General features: G+C 37.2%; 2 protein-coding genes across 5 annotated transcripts; one reads left to right on the forward strand and one right to left on the reverse strand.

The window, feature by feature from the left end:
* The first annotated feature begins 4,353 nt into the window (after positions 1 to 4,353).
* On the forward strand, positions 4,354 to 16,509 carry LOC109090116 (hamartin-like). Of its 4 annotated transcripts, XM_042755698.1 has the most exons (23): positions 4,387 to 4,484; positions 4,591 to 4,657; positions 5,813 to 6,010; positions 6,165 to 6,268; positions 6,394 to 6,546; positions 7,273 to 7,417; positions 7,539 to 7,693; positions 7,805 to 7,878; positions 7,972 to 8,132; positions 8,712 to 8,824; positions 9,124 to 9,286; positions 9,387 to 9,499; positions 9,595 to 9,652; positions 9,739 to 9,822; positions 9,932 to 10,412; positions 10,510 to 10,580; positions 11,187 to 11,368; positions 12,430 to 12,612; positions 12,746 to 12,856; positions 12,992 to 13,114; positions 13,221 to 13,408; positions 13,967 to 14,131; positions 14,299 to 16,509. In XM_042755698.1, the coding sequence occupies exons 3-23, from the start codon at positions 5,902 to 5,904 to the stop codon at positions 14,783 to 14,785; spliced, it is 3,423 nt and encodes a 1,140-aa protein (XP_042611632.1). In that variant the 5' UTR covers positions 4,387 to 4,484; positions 4,591 to 4,657; positions 5,813 to 5,901; the 3' UTR covers positions 14,786 to 16,509. The 4 variants fall into 4 exon arrangements, with proteins under 4 accessions (XP_042611639.1, XP_042611621.1, XP_042611632.1 ...); XM_042755705.1 differs by lacking the exon at positions 4,591 to 4,657 and having other exon boundaries at positions 4,354 to 4,484; positions 10,510 to 10,553; XM_042755687.1 differs by lacking the exon at positions 4,591 to 4,657 and having other exon boundaries at positions 4,355 to 4,484.
* Positions 16,340 to 18,121, reverse strand: LOC109090594 (sperm acrosome-associated protein 9). Its single transcript, XM_019104427.2, has 4 exons — positions 18,012 to 18,121; positions 17,640 to 17,802; positions 17,007 to 17,209; positions 16,340 to 16,830 (listed from the first exon to the last, which is right to left on the reverse strand). Exons 2-4 carry the CDS (start codon positions 17,781 to 17,783, stop codon positions 16,674 to 16,676), a joined length of 504 nt encoding a protein of 167 aa, XP_018959972.1. The 5' UTR covers positions 17,784 to 17,802; positions 18,012 to 18,121; the 3' UTR covers positions 16,340 to 16,673.
* Between the last annotated feature and the right edge of the window lie 5 nt (positions 18,122 to 18,126).

Here is an 18,126-nt window from a genome sequence, read left to right on the forward strand (position 1 = left end):
TGTGTCTTTGGAAAAAATCCGTTTATGACAAACTGATAAATCGATAAATCCATGTCATCCTTATATTCACTATCATCGTTTACATGCCAAACTGTCGATATACCTGTTTCCCCTTCATTTAAAACAGTGAGGGATGCGTTTTCTCATAAAAAATAATCAATGGGAGCTTGTCTCCATCTATCACCCGTAGACAGATCCAGAGCAGGCGTGTTCAAGTGCAATGGAGAAATTCAACGAGACCCCCGTTACCAAGGAAACAAGCATCTCTGGCTTGAGTTGCAAGTGTTGTTTTTTCCAGACACGGTAACTTACAATAAGATAAATCGAACATGAAGGCTTTTTCTAAAAAAAAAAAAAAAAAAAAAAAAAAAAAAAAAAACAAGTCTAAGAAAAATGACATCAAATATAGAAATAATATATATTCTAGTGTGGGGGAAAAGAAATGGCTCATTTTGATGTTGCATTTAGATTACATCATTACTGGTGCCTGCGAGGACATCACTCATTATCAAAAATTGCAACTTAAGTCAGATGTGGATGGAATTTTGATTTTAAAAGTCTTGTTTGGGTACAGCAAGTGCCAGTCTTGTACATGTAGGTTATTGTTTATCAAGTTTGCTGTTGGCAGTTGCATTGATGTTGTCTTAAACCCAATCACTGCCAGAGATATGATTTTTTGAAGTACTGTAGTAAATAAAACAAAGATTATTGGAGCAGACAATACTCAAATACTCATATTCAATGTTACTTGCTGTTTCTTTGTAATTATTTGTAAAAATGTAATTGCTGGGTCAAAACTGTTAAAACGGGGAAAATGCTATGCCAATTTTTTTCAGCGTAAACATTGAATCCAATGAATAGGATTTACAATGAGTCATTGATTGTATGCTCTAAAAGTATATACGCCAGCTTTGTCACATGCACATAGAGCATGCATACTGCGCTTTGCATATTAGTCACACACCCACAAACACTCGCAGAGGGGGATTAAAACATGACATCACTTGAATGAACAACAGCAGGACAGGAAATACACAAATAATCATCACCCTCTTTTCAGGACAAGCCTACTCTTTTGTTTTTATATTATCTGTTACCTTAGACTAGTTTCACCGCACAATGAAGTTATGTGATCCGTGGACTCTATTAAAATAACGGGAATCATTAGACAGCAATACACAAAGCACTGAATTGTGGATCTCTGCGAGACAAGGGAATGTGGATGAGAGGAGATGGCAGCCGAACTGCTACCGAGATGCTCCAGGCTCTCAATAAATGATACCAGCAGAGTTAGTCTCAAACTGGCTCCCAGCTCCCAAAGTGTCAGTTTGGATCATGCAGTGGTGATGCACTATATAATACATGCTGCACTGCTTGTTAGCGTGATTTCACTTGGGTGGAACCCTGATATGTATCTTCTTCACAAATTCTAATGCAAACTATGCAATGTATATATGCCCGTGAATTGGAAATATAAGCAAATCACTGTGCAGCTTTGCTACATGATTTAATATTTGAGCATATTTAGATTTTTTAAATTGCCATGTCCTTTTGGGTTGAAGTGAGACTCCTGGAACTATAATATTGTTGAAACCAGTAATGTTCCAGCCATATTGGCTGTATGTTTTATCAACTTTTTTGAAACACGTGGTTCTTTGCATACATAATTGAAATCATTCTACCACACGTAAAAAAGACCTATCCAAAATGTCTGTTTAATTATTCTGAACCGTGCCTAATGAAGAGGCTTTTGCACATAATTATCCAGTACAACAAAAACAGACACAGCCTTGTAATGGTGCTATTAGCATAGAGGGAAAAAGGATTCAGCTGAATGTTTTTATCTCTTCTGACACACACATCTTGATAAATCTAAAGGAGGTTACTTGGAATTAAACTGTGAAGTGTAAGCATCGTGCAGGGTGGGAAAAATATTGCATCTGCATGCAACATTTAAAACCTTGTGGTTTTCTCTTCCACTCAAAATTTAGCAGAGCTTAAGGCCAGAGCCATTTGCATCACAATGGATAATGGTTAGGTTTGCTTGCAGGCAAATTGCAGAAGCAAGATTTATTGAGAAACTGGGATAAAGAAATTCTGCTCTCCTAATCAAGATCCAAAATATTATTTACAATATCCATACAATATTTTCCCCTACATGCTAATGTTTGATTCATGCTAGATGCATTAAAACCATTTATGTTGTGTACTGCGTGGCAGGAAAATAGCTCCACCTAATGGTGTAATAGTAGACCTTCAGGTCTTTCTTGAGAATGCAAGGCAACCGTCCGAGAAATTTGTAATGCTATCTAATGTCTCAGGAGTACATATTTAGTTCATGGTTGAGTTTTCAGCTTTATGAAAGTAACATAATCTTAAATTTTTTTTTATTTGATTTAATTTTTTAATTGTCTTCTTTTGTAACAAATACAACAAAACAGAACAAATCATGCTGAATAGTTATTATTTTCTTGATAAAGCATTATTTAATCAAAATCATGCGCATTAAATTACACAAAATGACATTAAAAGCTGTAATATAGTGAAATATTATTAAAACGTCAAATAATTGTTTTATATTTTAATTTATTTTAATATTTAATTTATTGATGGCAAAGTAGAATCCAGTTTCCATTACTCCAGTCTTCAGCGTCACATGATCCTTCATTCATACGGATTTGGTGCTCAGATAACATTTCTTCTTATAGCATTGCTGAAAACAGTTGTGCTGCTTAAAAACTTTGTGGACACCATGATACATTTTGTCAGGATTCTTTGATAAACAGAAAGTTCAAATGAATGGTGTTTATTTTTTTGCTGATTAATATTTATGTTTATAGCTTTGATAATTTTTTTTAAAGGCTCTAAAATAAAGTTGTTTTTTTTTTTTTTTATGTATTGTTCATATTATTATTATTCTCTATTATAAATGTCTTTACTATCACTTTTGTTAAATTCATCTTTGCTAATTCAATTTAATGTAATTTAATTTTCATTTTTATCTTAATCTAATTTTTATTTTTATCTTTTTTTAACAAGTATACAACAAAAGAGATCAACATTCATACTCATATTACTGAGGATTTTTTTCTTGATAAAGTACTTTTAATTGTGTTTACTATCACTTTTGTTAAATTCATCTTTGCTAATTCAATTTAATGTAATTTAATTTGAAGGTAATTGCTGTAAGGGTTCAATCACACTTGTCTGAAGTGGTGAAAGGCATGCCAGACCACTAGTGCCAGGGGATCTAGAAGTGTTAGTGGGCATGATGAATAAGTGGGATCAAAAACAAAAAAGAGCAGCAGAGATGGATTAAATTTAGCTCACTGTAGAGATAACTGCCGGCTTCACAGCACTCACACCATTTTCATACCATGTCAGTATATTAGGCATATCAGCATGAAGCTGGAGTGTTATCTGGGTTTGCACCTGGACAGTCTCAATGTCCACTCTTTTTCTGATTGGTCTTCTGCTCAGGATCAGGTCCCCAGTGCTCATTGTAAATGCTGTAAGGGTCTTATCTGGTTGTTGTCCTTTCTGTGAAGCTTTGCTTATAGCTCTCTAATATTCTCCCTTGAACAATTAATAAATCAGATATGCATTAGCAACCTCACAACACTAATTAATACCTCTTAACAGACTATAATTAAACAGCACATTAACTGAAGAACTCTGTGAAATACAGACTAATTTTTTTTTATTTAGTTTATTTAGTAAATTTAATTTACTAAAGCAGTTATAGATGTGTTCCTTTCTCTGTTATATCCTTAGTTGTATTTATAATCATTATTATTATATAATAATGTTATATAATAATAATAATTTACAACAATAATAACAATAGTAATAATAATTTTAAATTATTGTTGTTGTTAGTAATAATAATGATACAAATTCAACATTATTATTATTACTAGTATATTGTTACGTAGTTTTTTGTTTTATTTAATACAGTGTGTGTGTGTGTGTGTGTGTGTGTGTGTGTGTGTGTGTGTGTGTGCGCGTGTGTGTGTGTTGACTTAAACCTGAACCACACCAACTCATGGGGACTTGTGTCACCATGGGGACCTAAATTGAGGTCCCCATGTGTACAGAAGCTTTTAAATCATGCAGATCTTTTGTTTTGTTTTGTTTTTTGAGATTGTAAAAATGCACAGTTTTCTGTGAGGGGTAGGTTTAGGTGTAGGGTTGGTGTAGGGCGATAGAAAATACAGTCTGTACAGTATAAAAACCGTTATGTGCACTGTCAGTGTATGTTGAAATAAGTTTTAGTATTGCATTTTTAGTTATAGGCCTATACATTATAAAACTCAGTCTGTTTGGTACTTGCAAATAAACGATTGTCCTTTAAAGCTCCGCGCATGCGCTGTGAGCTTCTGTCGCGCTGAAGCAGCTGGCTGCATGCTTAGCTAGCACTCATTGCACAGCAGCACTTCACACCTTTCTGCCAGTGATCTTGTGACAGCGAGACAGAAGAGTCGGTCAGTATCCTTTCTATAATTAAACATCAACCCATAATCCCTCAGCTCCAGATTGCAATTTCGCTGGGATCGTTACGTATATGAAGTTTTTCATCTGCGCAAACAGCTCAGCAGTGTAAAAGGACGTGAGGTTTTCAAGATGGCGACTGTCTGAAGTTCGCACTCTCTGAACGGTAATAAATTGTTTTTGAGGCGCCTGATGCGTGTTTAATGTGCCATATTTGTCGTAGAGTAAGTCAGGTTTTAGTAAAAACAGATGGCAAAAGGTGTCATGGACGTGAGGCAGAGTTAAAGCTCTCTTGTCAGCAGGGATGAATGTGCTGCTGTCACGTAGTACATGGCTTTACAAGAACTGCTTTGCTTTATTGATTGAGTTTAACACTTACTGTGAGACTGGGGAAAACAGTTAACGGTAAAGGTCTTTAGATTAATACTGCGTTTAAGTATTCGTGAAGTTAAAAGTCCAACTGCTTTTAATTTGCCTCCAGTCTTTATGAACGCTCGCAGCTCAACTTTCCTCGCTAGAGATACTGAATCCAGCATGACAGTCTAACCTTATATTTGATTTTCATTATGGCTGCGTCTCAAATCCTAGTGAGCTGACTACCTAGACACCATATTTTGGGCATCATAGACGAGTGCATTGCTGTGATTACACCCTTGCAAAAGTGTACTGTTTTGGTTTGCATTGATGGTATAAGATGGCTTTACCATGGTGCTGAATGAATACCATGTTCATGTACCATGGTATTTATGTAGTGCTTAAAAGAATACCAAGGAATATGCCCAGACAGAAACCTTGGTAGTGCCATGGTAAATAAAAAAAAATGAAAATTAAAAATCATACTAAACCCCATAAATATGAGTGTGTTTGTGTGCATGCATGTCCAAAAAAAACATGGTATAAATGTGCTAAATGTGCTAAAAAGGTAATGACAATAGCATAGTAAATGTCAGAAAACATGGTATTGGTATGGTACATGTCTAAATCCATGGTACCAGTCATAAAACATGAAATTGCAAAAAATGAAATTGATCTGGCTCTTATCATAAAACATGGTATTTACGCATTACATATCAGACGAGGTATGAATATTAGTACACTTTGGTACTTTTTGTTGGTGCAGTATTTTAGTTGTAGTTCCAAGCTTTCAGCAGCATACTCTAAGCACACCTGTCCAAACCGGTGTCTATGTAGGCACCTTGCTGTATTTAAAGACACAGCCGAGGTTTTTCAGTTGCAAGTTGGCCTCAGTCACATTATTGTTCTGTGTTTTTTATTATTTGTTTAACAGGGATTGTGTTTTGTATTTTTTTTTTATCACTAGTTCAAGCATACACACCCCATGCTGACACCACAGGGCATCGGTTTATGCTGTGACAAAGGCATCAGTCCTGCCCACTGTCCTATGCAGCTATGGCCAAAGATCAGCCAAATGTGTTGGACCTCGTCCCTCTTCTGGGGTCCACTGACCTACACAAGCTGGATCAGGTCAAAAACCTGCTGCAGGAAACACTCAGTGCAGGTTAGTTGGCTCTTGCGTTTGCATAATTTTTTAAGGGCATGGGTCAAATTGTACCAGTACGTTTGTCCAACTTGTGTTTGAAGTTTATTTAATACACTTGTAATTTGTTGTCAGTATCAATGGATGCATGTAGTAATTTTCATTTTTTTAATAGATAAAGGGACCATGTTGCTGTGGAATATTGTGGAATATTTCCTGGAGACAAGCTCATCTCAAGCTGTGGACATCCTGTCTTCTGTCAGGGAGCCCCATGACAAGGTGAGGGAATCCTCATCTTCAGTGGTCTACAGTAAACAGACTGGTGATAGTGATTGTTTCATTGTGGCTTTCAGAACATCACTGATTAATGAATAGCAGCCTCATCTGGATATATTTCTTTGTAGTATCTTTTAGATAAGATGAATGAATGCATGGGCAAGCAGAGCTGCCGTCTCTCCACCATCACCCTCCTTGGCCATATTGTTCGCAAGCAGCCACCATGGATCCACAAGATCGCTCGCTTCCCTCTGCTTGCCTCGCTGCTCAAATGCCTCAAGGTACCAAAAATTCGAAACCAGTCAAGTGTGATGGGGTTATAAATGGGACTTTGAACTTGGTTAATGACTTAAATACGGGCTGTTCTGACTCGAGATAACTGAGAAATGGAATTCTAATGTTTTAAACCTGTCTAATGTTTTTTACCCTGAGGTTTTAAAGGAATATTTAATCCAAAAATTGTCCCTAAATTGTCTTCTAAACCTATATATGTGTGTACGTCTACATAAACTACCGTTCAAAAGGTTTGGTTCAGTTTTTTTGGATTTTTAAATGGATTTTTAAGTCTCTTATGATCATAAATATATTAAAACAGTAATATTGTGAAATATTATTATCTGTTGGAGTATTTTAAAATGTAATATATTACTGTGATGGCAAAGCTGAATTTTCAGTCTTCAGTTTTACATGATTATTCAGAAATATAAAACATAATATAAATCAGCATAATATAAATATAATATGCTGATGATATTATTGCCAATGTTCAAAAGTGTTTTGCTGTTTAATGTTTTTTTTTTTTTTCCAGTTATACATTTGATTAGAATTCTTTGGATAGAACATTTAAAAGAAAAGCATTTATTTGAAATAGAAACATTTTGTTCCGTCATTGATGTCTTTACTGTAATTTTTTTTATACATTTAAAAAAATGTTTTTTCTTTTTTTACTCACAGAACCCAAACTTTTGAATGGTAGTGGTATTTTTTAATTTTATTTCTACTTTCAGACTGACTCCGATGTCGTAGTTCTCATAACTGGTGTGCTGGTGTTGATCGCTCTACTACCCATGATTCCTCAGACAAGTAAACAACTTCTGTGCGAGTACTTTGATATCTTTGGAAGGCTTGCTGCCTGGAACCAACGTCACCCAGGTACTGTGTTTGGTAAAGGAAATGTTTTTTTTAAGCTTCAGTTCTTGGAAGTGCAATGTTTCTAGATGGTCCAAATATAACTTGGTCTTAAAGGTACTCTTTCTTTGAATGTGTCCTGTAGGTCAAGCTCAGGGAGTGTTTGCAGTCCATCTATATGCCAGCGTATACTCGCTTTTTCATCGTTTATATGGCATGTATCCCTGTAATTTCGTTTCTTACTTGCGTGCCCACTACAGTATGAAGGAAAACGTTGACACGTTTGAGGAAGTGGTGAAGGTGAGGTTTTATCTTTCGTGCCACACAATTTTAAGAATTGTCATATAAGCAGCAAAATTATTATTACTATTTTAACACCTGCTCTAAAATTTCCTTCTTCTTTTATATCAACCCATGTTAGAGTATGTACGGATACATCCTGAGCTCATTACCGGAACCAAAGACTACGAGGTTGATCCGATTAGGTATGTAAAATTAAATATTACAATTTCTTTTATATCTTAACATGATCCAGTGAACCTGATTTTTCATGCTTTACTGTTTTTAATTGTGTGTAGATGGAAGAAATTTGAGCCTCATGATATTGTGATTGAATGTGCCAAAATTTCACTGGATTCTAAGGAGGCTTCATCTGAAGAAGGATACTCCTCTCTGTCGGATCACATACCACGACGCCCTGTAGAACATAGCCGATCATGCTCAGAGCTCAGCATCCATGGTAAAATAACATATAATGTTTAATGCTGTTTCTAATTCCATGATGTTCTGTGTAGTTATTGTTTGTAAATGTTTCCAATGGAAAAAGGAAATCCAACCACAAGAGAGATTTTGAAAATCAAGGCATTTGCATACACAGGTCTTCATCACAAATAAAGAGCAACTATTTATTTTTATTTTTTTAAATGCACCCCATTAAAAATAAACAAGATGATGTAATCCAGCAATTAAGAAGCACAATAGATAACAGGTCAAGAGAAAGGTTACATACATTCATTCTGTTGGGCCCAATAAGATGATGGGGAAAATCGGTTATCAAAACACAAATACATAAACATATATGTAGAAACTTACCAAATGCTAAATCTTCATGCATATCTAAAGGAGATCAACATGTGAAATCTACATGTGAAAATGTATATATTTACAATATATTAGACCACAGAATGGCTAAAGGCTTTGTTTTGTGTGTGTGTGTGTGTGTGTGGGGGTGTATGTGTATGTGTATTAAGAAATAATACAATTTTCCGGTTCTTCCTGTGAGTACTGATTTTGAAACGTACCTACTTTCTGCTAACAGAAATCACATCTGTCACACCAAGGGCTGCTGTTCAGCAGTCTCTCTTTCTGTCATTACCTTATCTCACTGTAACCCAAGACTCAGGTTCCAGCGCACAGATCCCTAACCATCAGGTGAGAATCCTCCAAATAAGTAGGCAAATTGACCAAAACCTTACTTAAATTTCCTGATAATCTTTGTACAGTAACTGAAGTACAATAAAAGTAAACCGTCAGTAGTAAAATAAGAACAAATACTATAAATACAACCAATTATAAATAAAATAGAAAAGAGTTAATCTAAAAAAATCATATTGCCTACTCCTAGTATGTAGTTATCCAAATTGTTTTGAAAGTCAGAACAAGCCTCTAAATGTAGATAAGCATGTCCCGTGACTCCTAACTGAATGAATTTATGTTTGGTCCATCAATAGAGGGATGAGATGAACTCCTCAGGGACGAAGGAGGAGATGTGGAGTCCTTCCTCGGTGTGTGGGATGACCACCCCTCCCAGCTCTAGAGGAATGTCCCCCACCACAGTTTCTGATGTCTCACATAGTGCCTCCCACCTCTCAGGATGGATCCCCAGCACTTCAGGTCAGCCAAATGCATTTTGGTCTAGAAAGCAGCAATGGTTCTGTATGTTTGTTTGTTTGTTTGGTCCCTCAGATGGCTTCAGGGGTTATTTTTGTTACAGGGGATGGAAAATGGACCCTTTCTCCCTCCACACCCTCAGGGTCATCCCCTCTCCCATCACTCTCAGAGGAAATAGGGCAGCCTGCACAAAACACCAGCAGTACTCAGGCTAAGGTACATGAACGTATAAAGCATTTGCTTCATTACTTATTAAACATATTCTGTGAGCGTTTTTTCATAAAAATGCTTTTCTGTCTAAAACTATTCAGGTGATTCATACAGGCAACTACCTGAAGAAAGTCACACCTATAAGTATTAATAACAATGGTGAGAATATCTGCTGAGATTTATAGAGTCTTATTTCAGTTAGTAACTGATACTCGCTTAATATGCTTTACTTTTGCTACTTTTAGGAGGTGCAAGTGATGCCAAGACTCCGGTGTCATTGGAACAGCTCTCTGACATTGTCAAAAGGACAGACGGGGAGAGAGAGGATGGTGAGAGCAGTGACATCATGCAAAACAATAAGTCCCACAGATTAAAAGTGTGTCAATGTCAATGAGCTCTGCGTTCACCGACTTCTCAAATGTTTTTTTTTTTTTCAAGATATTATCAATGAGGAGATTTTGAGTCTGACCCGTGGGAGACTGGAATTCGGAATGAGGCCGGGCCTGGATTCCTCATTTTCTGGCTCCTTGGACACCCTCCTCTCATCTCACCCCAGCCATGAGCAGAATTTAGTGTCCACACCAGACAGGGTTGAATTTTCTGCCAAAGGAGGAGAGCATCAACCCTGGTCCCTCTGGCCCGCATTCACCCCCATTGAAAACGGGAAGTGTAGTAAATGTTCTCTGTCTGATCTGACGAAGGAGTCCATGCCATATGAGCCGCTGTTTGACCTCACCCTTCCTAAAGTGGCATCTCTGTTTTTGGAGAGGAAGACTGCAGAGGCCACCCAGAGAGCTGATGAAGAAAGGGAGCACAGAGAGGAGCTAGAGGGAGAGGATCTTTCTGCTACCTCCCCTCTGGAGCTATTGGACCGGGTTATCCAGCAGGGTCATGACACCCATGAGAAAGTGCTGAAGACGTACGCTTCTGTTTTTCTCTTTTCTTATGTCTCATATGACTATTGAAAGTGTTTTAGAGGAAATGTGACGGAGCACTGTCTGTTTGCTCTTTTACAGAACTCTGTCTTCTCAAAGCCAATCAGCAGATCCACACTCTGGAGGTAAACAGCATAGCAATAAAGGAAAAGGTATTTAGTTATTTTACTAATTTATAGGCTCTCCGTGCTCAAGACGACTGTGTCCTCCAACTTTTTTCTTACAACTTTTCTGTGTTTGTTTCCAGTTTACTGATGGTTTCCTCTAAATACTATTATTTTTTCAGATTCTTTTGCTGTCTTCTATGTCATTCTTTATAATATCCTCAGAAACAGCATTGTGTTGGTCCTTATCAGCCAAATAATCAGAATCCCTGTAGATTCTCAGTAAAGCTGCACTATATTGTGATATGGCTTAATTTGATTACCAAAACACGAAAGCTGCAGATTAATTAAATAACATGGGCTGCAAGTTTCAGAGTGAAGCACAGCACTGTTCATTTACATGTGTGCAAATGATCCAATTAACAAAATTAAAGCTTAATGGTTTAATAGTTTAATGTAAATTTTAGTGTTGTAATTTGCTGTAAAAAAATGACTTTTGTCAAATGATTTTATTTATATTATTGTATTTTCCTTAAATTATCATGTTATTTCCAATATTCTGAAGCCTTAATTATAATTTTTTTTTTTTTTTAATTTTTTAAAACAGCAGTATTATTTTGTTTTTTTTTTGTTTGCTGAGAAGTTTTTTTCCAGGTCCCGTGTCTATATCCTGTCCCGAGTCAGATGAGCTGGGGATGTTGCGCAGTCAGCTGCTGTTGCTGCATAACCAGCTGCTGTATGAGAGACATAAGAGAGAGCAACATGCACTTCGTAACCGCCGTCTGTTCGGACGTATTGTCAATGCTACTGCACTGGAAGAGCAAAACAACTCCATGGTAGTGAATGAAACTGGAAGAATTATCTATGCCTGCGCAAAATTCGGCATATAATTGAAAAGCTTGTCAGTTTGACACATGCCCCATTCTTTGCATACTCATTAAATATTTTAGTTTGATCAAACTTTAACCACACAATAATCATTAGTAATTTCAGCTCCATTTATCACATTGTACCAAATCCAATCTGAGGAATTCTGTAAATGTTCCTTTATAATCAGTGCAGGAAATGTTTAAGGGATAGTTCACCCAAAAATGAAAATTTGATGTTTATCTGCTTACCCCCAGGGCATCCAAGGTGACTTTGGTTTCTTCAGTAAAACACAAACTGAGATTTTTAACTCAAACCATTGCAGTCTGTCAATCATATAATAGTGGATGGGAATCACGGCTTTGAGAGTCATAAAACATACACAAACAAAACCGAATTAAACCCTGCGGCTTATGACGATACATTAATGTGTAAAGACACAAAATGATCAAGAAACTGAACAGTATTTATATAATTTTTTACCTCTGTTTTTCACTGCAATGTCTGAACTGTCCTGAGTGCATTCGTGCCTTCTTCTTCAGCCTGCACATGAGGCGTCTTCTTCTTCTTGCTTTACGGAGGATCACAGACTTATAAGTGCATTACCACCACTTACCTCAAATGGACCATTGACACTCTATCTACAATCTCAATTAGGAGTGTCAATGGTCCATTTGAGAGATAGGTGGCGATAATGCACTTATAATTATATGACTTATATGACTGACCGACTGCAAAAGTTTGAGTTAAAAATCTTTGCTTGTGTTCTACTGAAGAAACAAAGTCACCTTCATCTTGGATGCCCTGGGGGGTAAGCAGATAAACATCAAATTTTCATTTTTGGGTGAACTATCCCTTTAAGGTCTTGGCATGACTGATGACATTATCCTGTTAAAACCCCTCAAAAGTCTTGTCAGGCTTGACACAAAAGCCTTCTTAAATGGTTGTTTTTTTTGTAATTTGTTACTTGAAATTTTGTTGTTAATATCAGCGATTTTCCAGTGGTGTGGTTTGTGTGTGTGTGTGGCAGAAAACCCAACTCAAGCTTCAGGACTTTGAGATCCAGACTGTGCAGGTAAGCCTGAAAGAGGAGCAGCGACGCTCCAGGCATATACAGGAAGACAGAGATGCTCTTGTGAACCAACTGCAGACTCAAATCCAGCAGCTACAGAAGGAGCGGAATGATTATTACTCAAAGATGCAGGAGCTAAAGGTGATCATAGGGCTATAGGACATGAAAAAATACATCAAAAATGGTCAGCATTTGCCATTCTGTTGCTGGAATGTAGAAAAGAATGTGTGCTATCTGTGTTAAATGCTAATGTTTTATGTGGCATCATTTACAGAGTGATTTGCAAGAGAATCAGAAGAAGGTCCGAGAAATGGAAGCAGAGCTCCAGAAAGCCAATAACAAAGTGTGTAATATGGGACACATGCTCAGCCAGCTGTCCATCAAGGTAAGACTTGTTTATGACAAAGATATATTACATAAAACACTATCACACTGCAAGAATAATTTGAAAGCAAAAAATAAAAAAATTGCCCTTATTTATTTATGGTTTAATTTGTGTTCCTGATTTATCCAACCTCAGCTGAACAATAGTGAAAACATGGAGCAGCAGATGGCTTTCCTGAACAAGCAGCTGGTGCTTTTGGGTGAAGCCAACAAGTTATGTGTGAAGGAAATCGACCGCTTGGGACCTGAGGCTAGCAAGGTAGGCAGATTATTAACTACTGATGACTTATCATGACTTGCATCATTGCGCAAAACCCAGCAGATCACTACTTGATTTTTGACTTGATCTCTTTTGTTACTGTTAGGAGCTGAATATGCTGCAGGCATCTTCACTGAATGAGGCTGAGCGTTTGAGGCAGAACTCTCTTCAGCAGAGTCAGAGACTTGAAGCCGCCCAACAGCGCATCACAGACCTGGAGACCCAACACACCAAGAAAGAGCAAGTCATCCGAGAGCAAAAGAAACTGCTGGAGAATGTCAAAAGCCAGGCCACGTATGAGCTTACCTCTGCCTTCATTGTCCTGTTAAAAGTCGTTTTCTGATGTTGGTTTGATTCTGAGTCTTATTTCTGTGCTAAAACACATGGGATTATTGATTTATTACATTACATTACAGGGTTTTCAGAATTTTTCTTTGATTTAAAATATTAATTTGAAGTACCCCCTGAGATTTTATGTTAATATTTCAATAATTTAACACATTTGCATGTTCATGGTTCTCTGATGATAGTTTTTTGTGATATTATTTCAGTAATTTAACACATTTGATTGTTATTGTTTTTTTTTATTTTTATTTTTAAATAAGTAAATACTCATTTTAATTTTACATATTTATGATTTTATTATTATATTTAACAATTTATGAACCTCCTGCATTTTCCACTTGAATTCCGAGGGGTTCGCTAACCCCAGTTTGGGAAATTTTTCTTTCTTTACATTTAATTATGTTTATATAATATGGATCATCAGGCTCTTTTCATCTCTTCAACAGCGTTTTGCTGTAAGATTTGCTAATATGATCCTTGTCTTCACTGTTTTTTTGTTTCCTGTAGGGAGCAGCTGCAGGCTTCAGAGAACAGGTATCTGGCCCAGAAGCACATCACTCATGCATTACAATCTGAGCTGCTTGAGCTCTATAGCCAGATAGAGCTCAAAAACCTGAACACTAAATCACCAGCAGAGCCCACTTCTGAACCCAACAGTCCAACCAAGCAGAGGTGTGTTCCATATTGTCATGCATATATGTTTCTTCTCCACAGGCTGATTTACAAATGCAAAGATTTTGTTCTGTAATGCATTCTAGACTATTTGTGGCAAAATAAAAGACAGAAAAATTATGGGTTGTTGAAAGTGTAGCAAAATTATGTTTCCGATTGTGTTTCAGGCCAAATGGCAACAGTACAGGCCCATCTGCTGCGTTTCTATCAGCCGAACCAATGAAAAAGGAGGAAGGCATGCACGTGTGTGTCAATGGTGAAATATTTGCCGGGTCTCCTCAAACATCCACAGCACTCATTAATGGCAGTCAGGAAGAAGATCTTTCCGCCCTTACCCATTCATTTCCCGCTCTCCCCTGCAACTCCCCGCTGGCAGTTGGCTCTTATCCCAGTACCGGAAGCTTTTTGGGCAAGAGAGCCAGAGAAATGTTTCGAAATAAAAGCGAGAGCCACTATGAGGGTGAGCCGGCCGCCTTCACCTGCCTCTCTAAGGATCTTATGGTTGAGTCAATCACAGAGCCCACAGAGAGCATGGAGCTTGAAGAGGCTACTGACCTGCAGCCCATAGACAGACCCCAGGCATATAATATTCAGCGGAGGAGGCAGCAAGATCTGAGGATCATGGACTACAATGAGACCCACCATGAGCATTGATTGTACACCGCTGACATGATTCCCCGCAGTTAGAAGAGGATAATATTGGACCCAGTATTAGAATGCACTGCTCTTTTTGTTAGAGTGGTTTGCAGAGTTTTAGTTAATTTTAAAAGCTCTTGTACTACAAAACCGCCAAAAAAAAAAGTTGTTGGTTGGCAGTTGCCAGTAGTAGTCACCACAGTGGCAAGAGAACATCTTGTCTTCAAAAAAGCTTTTTTTTTGTTGTTGTTTTTTTTATAATCTGCATTTAGCGACCGTGGTGATTATATTGCGTTGTGGTTGAATGTTATTCGGGCCTCACTGTACTTTTCAGCAAATGTATTGACTTGATCACTGTGTTTGCTCTTGTAATAGTACCATTAGGTTTCCAATCCTCCTTAATTTGTCCACACAAAATGCCTCCTTGTGTCACGCTTTGAGATGAGCATAGTTAATTTCCGCTGATGTGGCTCAGAAATCGCACAATACCGAGGGTGATCATTGCAAACGCAGCACTGTAAATAGATCATGCCTATGAAAAACCAACCAGTCAGTCCGATTAAAAATGTGAAAAACAAAAAAGAAGCTATGTGGAATAGGTGAAGTAGAATAAGAAATCACATTTCATTGCTGAGGCGAGCCATGTGTATATGCCGTAGCAGTGTTTTGTGTGCTTCGTCTATAGAGAATAAGCAAGTTTCGTGTTGTTTCTAGTAATAGATTTTATTTTTATGCATTAATGTTTTCCGCTGGGATTGTAGCGCCCAGTCACCAGTGCAATACTTGGCTAACACTTCATGCCAGCTTGAAGGTATGAGTGATGATGGGAAAAATAAACGATTTAGATTGCTGCTTTGCAGGACCATCAGAGCCTTACAGAACACAAGCCAGGCTGCTGTAGGTGCATTTGTCCAGTTGAGACCTATTGTGAATCGAGAATATCTTTGTGGTCTAAGATGTGTCTGAAGGGTGAATGCTCGTGTTAATAGCGCACAAAATAAGGCCACTGCAATACTTCGACACACTAAGCTCTGAAAGGAAGCTGCTTGCTATAAGCCAGAAGGCTTATTTCCCTCTATTATGTTCTTTCATTTCTGTCTTACACAGGTCAGACCCCATCTGCAAAGAAAAGGCTTCATATAATGGGCTGCAGCTGGCTGAAGTAAAAGCACTTCTTTTTTTAATTCAAGCCTTCTTAAGATTGCTGAACCTTAGCAGAGCAATATACTTGTCTCTTTCTAAAAAACTTGCCCCCTGGGTTTGTTTTCAGTGCGGAATATAGTTGGAATATGTGAAGTGCTGTTGCAAAGAAAAAAAAATGCTGGCTTCAGCCTGCCAGCTGGGGAAATGGCTCCGAGAGTTTACAATGAGAATTGAAATCAATGGAAATCTCTGCTGTTTTTCTTTCTGTTCAGACTGTTCTTATCACAGTTCACCACGAGCGTGATCTTACAGCTTGTGCTTCGTTTAACTGTCACTCAGACTTTACTTTCTCTTTTTATACTAAAACCCCTTTTCAAATATTTAGTTGTTTCACGAAATGCCTTACTGAAAAAAAGTAGGAAGCCTGTCCATCACCTAAAGTCATTTGTTGAAAGTTATCTGAACTATGGTACAATCAGACAGTGACCGGTGTAGCAGGTAAACAGGGACTCTATTTTCAATTTGAGAAAACAGATTTGTGTTCTCCTACTTGCTATGATCAACAACAAAAAAATAAAATAAAATGTATATGTTTTGCATATTTTTGTTATAGTCATTCATTTTAAAATGGTAATTGTATATTTAATAATACTTTTCTTTGAAGAAGTGTTTTATCTCCTTGAATTTCCTGGTGGCTTCCAGGCTGGTTTTTACTGGTCTCTTCAACAAGGTCTGCAACAATCTCCATGTTTTTTGTAACTGTTTAAGATGTTTCTGTAGCTGTTGGAGTGACGTGCTGAGCACCTCCTCTGCTGTAGGTGGTGAGGAGGTCTAGAGCCAGTGGAATCACACTCACAATCCCCCCATAGAAGTTTCTTGCTTCATCACAGCTCAGCCGGTTTATCTCGTTGTGTGGGTAGCTGTGAAGTAGAGAGAAAAAAATAGTAATCAATGGTAATGCACTGTGGCTATTCTGACTATTGAGGTTCATTACCATGTGATTTCAATCAAAGAACAAAATAAATTGTAGCATCCTTATGCTGGATAATTTAAATATAAATTGTAAATAATTAGTGTAATTTTCCTATCACTTAACTGTGCCCTTAGCTGACTGATGTTGCTGCTGGGGCTGAGGAGCTCCCTGCAAGTAGTCAGGCCCTCACTGGACGTGCTTCTGCTGGACAGTGAAGATTCCAGATGTTTTAAAACGCCTTCAAGATCAGAAATAATTTCCAAAAAGAGCAAGAAGATGCTTCTGTCTGTGGAATTGCTGCAGTGGTGATTCAGGTACCTTTGGACCTATAGAGGAACATCATTTACTAATAAGATCATAATGTTACAGTAAGTGTAATTACATAAGTATGCATTTAGTGCACCTAATAAGCAATAATATTATGTGGAACTGATTAGTACATATGCACTGCTGTTTGAAAGTTTTTTTTTTTTTTTTTTAAATCTATTATTGATACTTGTGTTTAGCAAGGTTGCATGTAATTGTGCGAAACTGAAAGTAAAGACTAATAGAAAAAAATAAATGCTGTTATTATTATGCAGCACATCTGCTTTTACACTAGTAAGATACGTTGCTTGGAAACCACATCAGCACATTAAGAGTAATTTCAAAAGGTTCATGTGACACTGAACGACAGTGTAATTTTAAGAAACTTCAAGAATCTTTCACCGGTATACTGTAAAGTGTAATTACTTTGGAAACTGAATAAATAATCACCTGTGTCACGGTGGAGACGGGCTCAGTTTTGTCCCTCGCGTGCTCCCTCGAGCGCTCAAGAGCCGTTATAAATATAAATTGCTGTTGTGTGAAACGTTTATACTTCTGCTCAATAGAAAGTAGCTGCTCTCTGACGTCAGTCATCGCGATTTAATTATTTAACCTGTTTAAAATGGATACAGCAATGTTAAAGTGCATAATAAGAACTGTACTGTTTAGAGATATGATAAAAAAAAAGATATGAAAGAAACTTATTGTAGTACGTTTCGACTTTGAAAAAAAATGTATTAATTAGAAAGAAGATGAGCGATTTTAACATAAGGTCAAAAAAATAATATAATAAATGGCATATTCACATTAATTAGAACTTACCCGTACTAGTACTAACGTTAGTTATAACGGCATATCAAATTTCTGCACAGTTGCTGTCTACTGTTTCTGTTGCATTTAATTTTCGTTGCTTAGCATCAAGTGTGACACTCGTGCG

The sequence above is a fragment of the Cyprinus carpio genome, chromosome A5 (assembly GCF_018340385.1).
Source record: "Cyprinus carpio isolate SPL01 chromosome A5, ASM1834038v1, whole genome shotgun sequence".
Classification (NCBI taxonomy): Eukaryota; Metazoa; Chordata; class Actinopteri; order Cypriniformes; family Cyprinidae; genus Cyprinus; species Cyprinus carpio.

Coding starts and splice junctions, on each gene's coding strand:
- LOC109090594 (XM_019104427.2), bottom strand. CDS start 17,783: ATGACTGACGTCAGAGAGCAGCTACTTTCTATTGAGCAGAAGTATAAA. Junction 17,210..17,639: donor CCGTCTCCACCGTGACACAG/GTGATTATTTAT, acceptor GTTCCTCTATAG/GTCCAAAGGTACCTGAATCA. Junction 16,831..17,006: donor ATCAGTCAGCTAAGGGCACA/GTTAAGTGATAG, acceptor TCTACTTCACAG/CTACCCACACAACGAGATAA.
- LOC109090116 (XM_042755687.1), top strand. CDS start 5,902: ATGGCCAAAGATCAGCCAAATGTGTTGGACCTCGTCCCTCTTCTGGGG. Junction 8,825..9,123: donor CACAGATCCCTAACCATCAG/GTGAGAATCCTC, acceptor GTCCATCAATAG/AGGGATGAGATGAACTCCTC. Junction 9,823..9,931: donor AGACGGGGAGAGAGAGGATG/GTGAGAGCAGTG, acceptor TTTTTTTTCAAG/ATATTATCAATGAGGAGATT.